Source organism: Macaca nemestrina, chromosome 7 (assembly GCF_043159975.1).
Source record: "Macaca nemestrina isolate mMacNem1 chromosome 7, mMacNem.hap1, whole genome shotgun sequence".
Taxonomy (NCBI): domain Eukaryota; kingdom Metazoa; phylum Chordata; class Mammalia; order Primates; family Cercopithecidae; genus Macaca; species Macaca nemestrina.
In genome coordinates, this window is record NC_092131.1 from 43,138,389 (window position 1) to 43,149,539 (window position 11,151).

General features: G+C 38.9%; 1 protein-coding gene across 12 annotated transcripts in view; it reads right to left on the bottom strand.

The window, feature by feature from the left end:
* Positions 1-10,243, bottom strand: part of LOC105473703 (churchill domain containing 1) — a 27,374-nt gene extending 17,131 nt beyond the window's left edge. For 3 of the 12 annotated variants that reach the window (XM_011727648.2, XM_071100009.1, XM_011727647.2), the window contains exons 1-2: positions 10,083-10,238; positions 1,036-1,171 (exon numbers count right to left, since the gene is read on the bottom strand). In XM_011727648.2, the coding sequence (XP_011725950.1) occupies positions 1,036-1,171; positions 10,083-10,202 (256 nt within the window). In that variant the 5' untranslated portion in view covers positions 10,203-10,238. The other 9 variants (XR_982401.3, XM_071100012.1, XM_071100010.1 and 6 more) reach the window with 7 other exon arrangements.
* Between the last annotated feature and the right edge of the window lie 908 nt (positions 10,244-11,151).

Consider the following 11,151-nt stretch of genomic DNA (forward strand, 5'->3'; position numbering starts at 1 on the left):
TAAATACTTCTCACAATATCTGGGCACTGACGTATACATATACTTAACTTACAGAAATCCGTAGTGCTAACCTCAGAATTAATTTTTTTTATACACAGTTTATTTGGTTTCCCAATATTGAGGACGAGGAGAAGGATATGAAGGCAGCTTATTATTTAGCTGCAAAAGGAACAACAGACTGAGAGTGACACTGGAGGAAAAAAAAGCTAGACATTCTGAGCAGAAACAAGACTAAAAAAAACACTGCATTCCAGAAGTCATTTAGTATAGGGACAAGTAGCCCTAAATACTTTAATAGCTGTTGGAGGATATCATGGTATTATACTGTAGCAGAAAGTGAAAACTCACATGGATGACCCTAAGGTCACAATAATAACAATTAATAAAAAATATATCTTGTTAAGGCAGCATAAAGCTTTTAAAAGTATGTCCCTAAAAAATAATTTGAGGCCGGGCGCGGTGGCTCAAGCCTGTAATCCCAGCACTTTGGGAGGCCGAGACGGGCGGATCACGAGGTCAGGAGATCGAGACCATCCTGACTGACACAGTGAAACCCCGTCTCTACTAAAAAATACAAAAAAAAACTAGCCGGGCGAGGTGGCGGGCGCCTGTAGTCCCAGCTACTCGGGAGGCTGAGGCAGGAGAATGGCGTGAACCCGGGAGGCGGAGCTTGCAGTGAGCCAAGATCACGCCACTGCACTCCAGCCTGGGCGGCAGAGCGAGACTCTGTCTCAAAAAAAAAAAAAAAAAAAAAAAAAAAAAAATAATAATAATAATAATAATTTGATAAACAAAAAAATTCAGTGTCTGAATCATAAGCTCTAGTTATCTGCAAAACTCATTTACATAGACTCTTTGATGATCCCAGATAAATGAGGTGTTAATGACATTTTCCTCTTAAAAACCTAACTTGTAACTATGTGCACGATACAATAAAGAAATAGGCCTCAGAATATTTTGCGTAACATATCAACTTCCAAAAGCTGACACCTGCTAACACACTTAGGTTAAAAAAATAAAGAAAAGTCTACTTACGATCATAGGTAACTATTTCTTCTCCATCTTCTTCTTTCAAGGATTTGTTTGTGATCAGCATAAAATCCCGCTTACTGCACACTGCACAGCCTGTAAAGTTCAGCAAAAAAGATCCATTCTCCAGGCAGGTGTTACCCTAAAATATCAGAAACAGGAATTTAATTTCTTTACATTTCAAAATCTTTAGTGAGATGATTAATAGACTTGAAATCTCTAAAGGCAAAACAAAACGAAAAAATGGACAGCATTTCCTTCTAGGTCATATACCAAATAATTTTTGAAATTACCAGCTTTCCTAAAGAAATGTTACTCATGTTAAAAAAAAAAAAAAAAAAAAGGCAACTAAAGCACAGTGTTAGACCCTTAAGTCTCTGAGGACTGCCATATGTTGAAAAGGGAGGACAAACTGCAAATAGATATCTGGAAACATCTTAAGGAAACCTTAATATAAAATAAGAAAATAGAAAATTAGAAAAATTTAATAGCCAACAATATTAAACGAGGCATACCAAAACTAGAATTAAATTCAATCAAAACAGAAACTGAGTCAATGATAAAGATGATCTTACATACTATGATGTTTAGTTGTTTGTTCAAATAGTTTTGATCCTTGATCATAATACAAAATGAACAAACAAAAGTAAACTCCCAGCTCTATAGATGTCAGTCCTTAAGAATACACGTGACTGAGGAACAGAAGCTTAAGTTCTTCATTTCGTAAGACTGACACATCTGCATTTAAGAGAGAACGGGTTTTACATCTTTACTAAGAAACTATACAAATTTTCAAAAAAAGTTTTTAAAAAAGAAATTCTAAATAACTTATGCTCCTGGCTCAAGGGAAGACTTTTTTTTTTTTTTTTTGGTAATTTAGATGGGGTCTTGCTATGTTGCCCAGGCTGGTCTCAAACTCCTGGGCTCAAACGATCTTCCCACCTCAGCCTCTCAAGTATTGGGATTACAGTTGTGAACCACCGTCCGCAACCCAAAGCAAGTCTTTGCTAAAGGCTTACTAATACTTGTTAAGAATTAAAAGTCACTTTATAAATAATCTAGTCCAATCCCATTTCTCAGCAACAAACGTAAGAGTATTTTTAAGTAACGTGACAAAAAATCACTCAAATCAACGTTTCTCCAGTGCATCTGTATGTCTGGTATTGTGCAAAGCACAATAGAGGATTCAAAGATGAGCCAAATACGTTCCTATCTTCAAGGAATTTTAAGAAGCATCAGCAAAATTAAGATTCACCATAAATAATGCCACTAGGAAGTCTTTCTGGATTCCAAGCACCAGAATTAATCTCTCCCTTCTATGTATTGAGGAATGTCTCCCTTCCGTGTATTGAGGAAGAGATGAACTCTGGTGGGAGAATTAATCTCTCCCTTCTATACATGGAGGAATCTCTCCCTTCTATGTATGAGTTAGAGATTAAATCTGGTGGGAAAAATCAAGACATTACTACACAGTTTAGAGTTATTAAATCACAGGTGCACTGCCTTAACTACTAAAAGGGAAAAGGGCCTTAGGATTAAAGTATACATTTCCAGTTATTAAGAGCGAATGGTTTGATTTTTTTTTTTTAAATAAAATCTACAGAAGTACAATTTACATACAATAAAATTCACACACTTTAAGGGTACACATAGGTTAATGACTTTTAACCAATGTATATACCCATGTAACCACTACCCTAGTGAAGGTATAAAACATTTCTATCCACCCAAGAAGTTCCTTCGTGCTTTTCAGTCTATCTCTAACCTCCATCCCACCCCAGACACCCACTGATCTGATTTCTATTTCCACAGTCTTGCACGTTCTAGAATTTTATATAAACAGAATCAGTATACTCCTGCATCCAATTTCCCTTGCTCGATATAATGCCTATGTTCATCATCCCTGTTGTTCTAGGTACTGGTAGTTTGTTGCTTTTCATTGCCAAGTAGTATCCCCTGTAGGATTCAGCTCTTGGTAGACATTTGGGTTGTTTCCATTCGGGGCTATTATGAATAAAGCAGTATGGAGATTCATGTGCAAGTCTTGGATGGACATATGTCTTCCCTTCCCTCGGGTAAATATGTAGAAGTGGAATTGCTAATATGGTAAAAACATGGTATATTTAACTTCACAAGAAACTGCCACATGGTTTTCCAGTTTACATTCTTGCCAGCAACGTGTAGTTCCAGTTGCTCTATATCTACATTAATACTAGGTATTGCTTTTTATTTTAGCCTTTCCAGTGATGTAAAGTGGTATCTCATTGTAGTTTCAACTTTTGTTTCCTTGATGGCTAATGATGTTGAGTATCTTTTCATGGTGCTTATTCATGTATCTTCTTTTATGGAGTGTCTATTCAAGTCTTTTGCCCATTTTCAAAAAGTTAGATTGTTTATTTTGAGTTATAAGCGTCCTTTATATACCTTAGAGACAAGTTTTTTTCCCAAATATATTTTCTCCATCACTGATTTGCCTTTTTTAATGGTTTCTTCTGATGATCAAACAAGTTTTGATTTTCATAAAGTCCAATTTATCATTTTTTCTTTTATAATTTCTCTTCTACTTTTCTTCTTTTCTACTAAAACATCTCTGCTTATCCCAGGGTTGCAAAAAGTTTCTTATGTTTTTTTCTAGAAGTTTTACAGTTTTAGTTTATAGGTTTAGGTTTATAATCCATTTTGAAATAATTTTATATATGAGGTAACGATCAAGGTTTATTTAGTTCCATATGGATTTCCAGTTGTTTTGGCAAGATTTGTTGAAGACTATCTTTTCCCCCACTGAATTACAATGGTGCTTTTGTAGAAAAAAGTCAATGACCACATATATGTGGGTCTGCTTTGACTATTCTGTTCCCTTGATATATATATCTACCTTCCCACTAATATCAAACTCTCTTGATTACTACAGTTTTATAGTAAGTCTTTAAATCAGATAGTTTACATCCTATAAACTGGCTATTCTTGGTTCTTTTCAGTTTCATGTAAATTTTAACATCAGTTTACACACTTTACAAAAAAGTCTACTGGAGTTTGAATTGGGACTCCCTTGAATCTATAAAAGCTGACTGCCAAGGACTCCAAAAAATTAAGGAAAGCAAAACAGTTTTTAAAAAGATCCAAATGTCAATTTCAAATAAATATAACTCTGAACTGGACTGCATCCAGACACAGGTTCCTTGCACAATGTGGCCTAGCCGCTGTAATCTGACCGTGTAAGTAGGCAGAATGTGACTCTAAGGAAACACTGAAGGAGGAGAAGTATCTATGTATCTGTTCTCTGGGAAGTAAATGCTTCAAATGGCAAAATACAAGTACAGTATATAAGAAGCGGATGGGACTGTCTTTAAGAGCCCTGGTCATTTGAAAGCAGCAAGAGTAACCTTCATCAGTGAGGCATAGCTCTTTTACTAGGTAAGGCAAGACTACTAACATCCAAATTTGGGAAAGTAAACTAAAGCACACATTATTCAGGTAAGGTTTTCTGGCTCCCATAACAGGTGGAAAAAGAATGCAATTCAAATCAATTCCACAATAATAACAGTAGACCATAACAACTTCAAGAAGAAAGGGAAAAAAGTCGACATGTTAAGTACCCTTAGAAAATTTGATTCAGATAAATCCTGGTTAAGGATTTGTAAAGGTATACAAGTGTGCAAGAAGAAATGGCTGAAAACTATGAGGATAATTAATGTGAGAGTATGTTATAAAATCTTACGAGAAAGCTCTAATTATTCTGATAAAGACTGGATTAATTTTTTTCCAGCAAATTATTTCAGATGATACAAGTTACAGGTATAGAATAAGTAATAGTTAATTATTTATCTTTGATTACATAAAGTTGTTTGGAGTTCTGCTAATGTATATATTTTGCCAGGGAATGTTTAAAAATGGAAAATATGGTTTTTATTAAAGAACCAACTTTTTATTTCATTGATTTTCTCTATTGTATTCTCTCAGTATTTTCTACTCTGATCCTTATTATTTTCTTCCTTCTGCTTGCTTTGGGTTCAGTTTGCTCTTTTTTTCCATTGTCTTTTTCTTTCCTTTTCTTTTTTTTTTTTTGAGGCAGGGTCTCACTCTGTCACCCAGGCTGGAGTGTTGTGGCACAATCTCGGCTCACTGCAACCTCTGCCTCCTGGGTTCAAGTGATTGTCTCACCTCAGCCTCCCAAGTAGCTGGGATTACAGGCGCACAAAACCATGCCAAGCTAATTTTTGCATTGTTTGGTAGAGACCGGGTTTCACCATATTGGCCAGGCTGGTCTCAAACTCTTGACCTCAAGTGATCTGCAAGCCTCGGCCTCCGAAAGTCCTGGGATTACAGGCATGAGCCACCATACCCGGCCCGTTTTTCCATTGGCTTAAGTGGAAAGTTAGGTAATTGATTGAAGAGTATACTTTTTAAATACAGGCACATATAACTATAAATTTTAAGATGCAGAGTAACATTTTACAACTCTTTTGCTAATTATATATTATTCAGCATTTAATTAAATCTGGTTTAATGTTATCTACTAAGCAACAACTTGAGTATATGAAATTTGGCAGCTTAGTTTTAAACGACAAATATAAAACATGTAATTTTAAACTTAAACGTATCACTAACGCTGATTTTTCCCCACTGATTAATAATGTATTTCTGTATTCCTGTTGCATTACTAACAAAATTTAAAGCTGAAATTAAAATATATGAAGTTTCATTTCCAGTTTGATATGAAAAATATTTTATTACAATTTTGTGCCTGTTCAGTAATTTTAGAAAATGTAGTAGAGTTTAGTTCCGACCGGTTTGCTAAATGCTTTCCTGAAGGAAAAAAAAATGTGGTTCGCAGTTGAGTTAAAAAACATTTGGGTTCAAAACATTAGTATGGTTCATTTCCAACTTGACTCATGTTTGAATTCAAATTCTCAGTGTTAACATTATAAGCAAGTAGGCCAGAGCCCCATTAAGAATTCAGTACTGTATATTCCTAGTCTGTAAAAATAAATGACAAAACTCCAAACAACTTTATGTAATCAAAGATAAATAATTAACTATTACTTACTCATTCTACACTTACAGCTTCCCAACAAATGATTTTTTTTGTTTTGTTTTAAGTAGACAGGGTTTTGCTCTGTTGCCCAGGCCTGAGTGCAGTGGTGTGATCTTAGCTCACTGGAGCCTCGAACTCCTGGGTTGAGGGAATCCTCCTGCCTTAGCCTCTTCCCAAGTAGGTGGAACTATAGACACACACCACCACGCCTGGCTAATGTTTTTTAATTTTTATTTTTAGTAAGGATGGGGTCTCACTATGTTGCCCAGGCTGGTCTCAAACTCCTGGTTCAAGCCATCCTTGTGCCTTGGCTTCCCAAAGTGTTAGGATTATGGGCGTGAGCCACCACGCCCGGCCCACCATCTTATTACCCTTCCCTTTGCTAAGCTTCTGCAAAGCTGAGCAAAAGCAGTGGGCTTCTGCTCCTACTGCACTTAAAAATAGGTCATGACTTCAAAGAACCCCAGAGTTGGAAGGATCCTTGACATTCCAAATGGTCAGTTAGTCTCTACTGAACAATAGGAAGAGAGCTTAATTCCTTTAAGAGTTACTCATTCCATTTTGAAATGTCAGAATGTTCTTTATTCTGATTCAAAGTCTAAGACCCATAACATCCACCCACGAATTATTTCTAAATCTGCCTTCTAAAATTCCAAAGAAAAGTTTAATTCTTCTTCATGACAGTCTTTTAATTATTTTAGAACAGAATAAAATCAGAGAAAAGTGCCTTTGAAAGGCACTCTCCTGGTTTTCCAATCACCTCAATCCCTTTTTCTACTATTCTTCCTTATACTTTCTTTATTTTCATTTCTGAAGTTAATTTAGTCTTTGGAGCTCAGTCCTTGATTCTCTAAATTTTTTTCTTTAGAGAACAAATCCTATTTTGTTGACTGACTTGTCTATCTATGTAGCTGTACCCAAACTGCAGTCTTATATATTCACTTGACCCTTCAGATATTCTCAACCTCAGGTGAAGCATGATATTAATAACAATTTGACCATTTGTCCCCAATTTTGTTTTTTCTTCCCATATGCCTCCAATTTCTGTAATGATACTTCCAACATCCCAGTTGCCTAGACTGAAAACCCTGAGATCATGTGATCATGTACAGGTCTCCCCTTATTCTCTTCTACATTAAACTGGTTGAATCTTGTTAATTCTTTTTTTTTTTTTCTTTTTAACAGGGTCTCGCTCTATTGCCCAGGTTGGAGTGCAGTGGCATGATCATGGCTCACTGCAACCTCCTGCCTCAGCCTCCAAGTAGCTAGGACTACAGGTGCATGCCACGATGCCTGGCTAATACTTGTGGGGTATTTTTGTGTGTTTTTTTTTTGGAGACAGAGTTTTGCTCTTGTCGCCCAGGGTGGAGTGCAGTGGCGTGATCTCGGCTCACTGCAACCTCTGCCTCCCGGGTTCAAGTGATTCTCCTGTCTCAACCTCCCAAGTAGCTGGATTACAGGTGTGTGCCACCACACCCAGTTAATTTTCATATTTTTAGTAGAGACAGGGTTTCGCCATGTTGGCCAAGCTGGTCTCGAACTCCTGACCTCAGGTGATCTGCCGGCCCTGGCCTTCCAAAGTACTGGGATTACAGGCATGAGCCAATGTGCCCAGCCTATTTGTATTTTTTTGTAGAGACAGGGTTTTGCCATGTTTGAGACTGGTCCCAAATTCCTGGGCTCAAGCGATCCACCTGCCTTGGCCTTCCAAAGTACTGGGATTATAGGTGTGAGCACTGCGCCTGGCCTAATTCTTTCTTTGAAATAAGGTCTTCATTATCTCATGCCTACACTACTGTTGCCATGGCTCCTGAAACGCTCTGTGGAGTTCTCTCTTTACACACCCTCTATTCCACCATTTCAACATTCAGCCATAAGATTCATTTTCCTAAATAACAGATTTCAGAATCATTTCTCTACTAAAATTTTGATGGTTGCCCAATGCCTAACATGTAAACTCTAAACTTCTCAATATGACTTTTAAGTTTTACAATAACTGCACTCTTAAGAATCCAACCTACTCTCTTTAATATTCTCTACTGCAAACTTCTCCCTCATGGTCTTATAATATCCCATGTTTATTACCGGTTTCATAAAAATCTTTTTAAACTTTAAAAAAACGAACGAGTACACAGTAAAGTACATGAAACATAAATGTAGAGAATAAGAAATAATTATAAAGCGAACATCTATAGAACCACCACCCAAATCAAGAAATAAAACACTGCTTGTACCCCGGAAGACTTTTTCTCATGTGACCCTTCTTGATCACACCCTAATCCCTTAGGAGTAACCACTATCTCGACTTAACAGTAATTGTGCGCTTTCCTTACGGTTTTACCACCCAGGTACATCCTTAAATAATATATTTTGGTTTGCTTCTTTTTGAATTATACTTTATGTGTTCTTTCATCAACACTATTTGTAAGACTTCAGGTTGCTGGTAATTCTAGTTTGGTTTCATGACTATAATTCAGGATTTCTCAACCTCCGCACTATATTGACATTGGGAGTGACACTTTGTTGTAGTGGCTGTCCCATGTATTGCAGGATGTTAAGGGGCATCCCTTGCACCACCCATTAGAAGTCAGTAGTACTTCACCTTTTGACAACCAAAAAACGTCTCCGGATATTGCCAAATGTCTAACAGGCAAAAATCACTCCTGGTAGAGAACTACTGCTCTAATTCATTCATTTCCATTCCTCATTCATTAATGGTGTTCCATTCTAATGAACATATCACAGTTACTTTTCCAATCTACTACAAAAATAATGCTGTTATGAACACTCTTATTTATAGGTCTTCAGAAGCATATACACATGCATTTTTCTAGAATGGGAATCGCTGGGTCATTTCTGTGTTTTATAAGGCTCACCCGTTTTTTCAAAGTAGTTGTACCATGAGAATTCATACTGCTATACAAGCTACTCAAAAGCCTAAGTATTACCCATAAGATACTAAGACATAAGCAACTACAGAGATTTTCTCCCTCCCAACCAATGCACAAATTCCATTCCTGTAATTGTCCCCCATCCTCCAGCTCCTCACCTTCTTTTCTACCCTAATCACAACTGCCCTTCAAGCCTTAGATGATGTCCACCTTTTCTCAGGGGAGAACAGCACTATCTCCTATTGCCCTCCTCTTTCCCTAAACTTGAATAGCATTTCTGAACTGAGGTACTCATTTTTGTTAGTCACATACTTCCCAAAACTGTAAGCTGTTAGGCAGCACCAAAGCTGCCTTTTAATTTCTTCTCTGAAATAAAGAATCCAGCTGGGCGCGGTGGCTCATGCCATTAATCCCAGCATTTTCGGAGGCCAAGGCGGGAGGATAGTTTGATCCCAGGAATCTGAGACCAGCCTGGGCAACAGTGGGACGCTGTCTCAAAGAGAGGAGAAATAATTCCTTTCTGGCCTAGCAAAGTAATCTAACTACACATATATAAATGTTCAACAAGGATGCCTTGAATAAATGAGAATAGACAAGCTTTGAACCTGAAAGTAACTGAGATTTAAAAGGTAGTAACAGGCAGGAAACCTAAATTCTAGTCCTGGCTCTCATCCAGAATGTAAACTTCAGCAAGTGATTTCCCCTCTCTGGGCACTGGTTTCTTCATCCGCAAAAGTGTTAGAACACATGACCTCAGAGGTCCCCTCCAGCGCTAGAATTCGGTAAGAAAATTGAACTTCATCAAATCGAGCTTGAGGATGATACCGGTAGTGGGGGTGAGGGAGTCCCTCGGTTGTCGACCGGGTTTGTGGCGGTGGTGGGGTTCCTCTGTTGCTCCCTGGAGCTCAAGAGAACGGCCACGACAGCTGAGGTCAGCCGCCAGGGCGGGGACCAGAGGCGCTGACCGCCACAGGCCATCCCCCGTGTGCCTAAATACCGCTACCGGGTCACCGGGACGGGCAGTGCGGCCAAGTCCGCCCCGCGAACGGCCTCTCTGGGAAGGCCAGCCTGGGGTGTGAGACACCTCGGGGGCCGGCCGCGGGCCAAGGGAGCGCCCAGTCGCTCACCCGGTTGGGATATTCCTTCTCCACACAGTCGCCACACATCGCGACGAGGTCAACATGGAACGCCCTCCAACGCTTCCGGGAAGACGAAATCTCGCGAGAGCTGAGATATGGTTGCCGCATGCGCCCAACTACTCGACTCCTGGATATTCCGTCTAGGGAACCGAGCCGAAGTCTCTGCCCCTTAGCAACTGTTGTCAAGGCAGGGCACAGTCTCCTTGGCACCTTGCGTCGGCAAAGGGTGGGGCTTCAGAACTCCTTCCGAGAAAGAGGAAGAAATCGTGTGCACTGACAGATGTGACGGGAAGGGAAGGTGGATCTTGGGCTGAGCGAAGTTCTCATAGACACCTTCCTGAGCTTAGGCTGATAAGAAAGGAAAATCACAACACACAAGAAAGGGAATTATTTCTCGCTACCACATATACAAATCTGAAATGTTAATAAATACCTTTCTGTACCATTTCTTAAGGCAATGAGAATGAATAAGAGACTAGATAGATCTCAGCAGGTGAATAAACAGTAACTGAAGTGTTTGGGAAGAGACACCCAGAGTGCTGCAGAAAATCTCTTCAAAGAACACTTAAAATATTAGTCATAATTGGCCATTCCGAAGTCCTCTGGAGGACATAGCAACGGGTACCGTATTTCTATCTCTCTCAGGTGTCACAGAAGCACCTCAGTGGCGGGCAAGAACTAGTTAAATAGACAAATGACCAGGTCAGTTGTTCCTGCATCATTTCCCAATCCTGTGGATCTCAAAATGCTTGTGATTGGCGCCCCGCCTCATCCTTTCTCTCTGTGTTGAAAGCATCTTATTTATTCGCAACCATCTAATTAACTTGCATACGAATCTCCGAAGTTTGTTTTTGCTTCTGAACAATGTGTCTTCATCACACTTCTCTACTCCAATGGGAACATCAACATCCTCCCTCAGCCCTGCTTTATTGCTGTCATGTCAGTGAAGAAAGATTGGGGAGCATGGGAGACTCTGGGATCCAGATTCCTTAAAGAAGAGATTAATAACCATTTCAAAGCACACTAGTTTAACTGGGCTTGCTAATATGGGAATTAT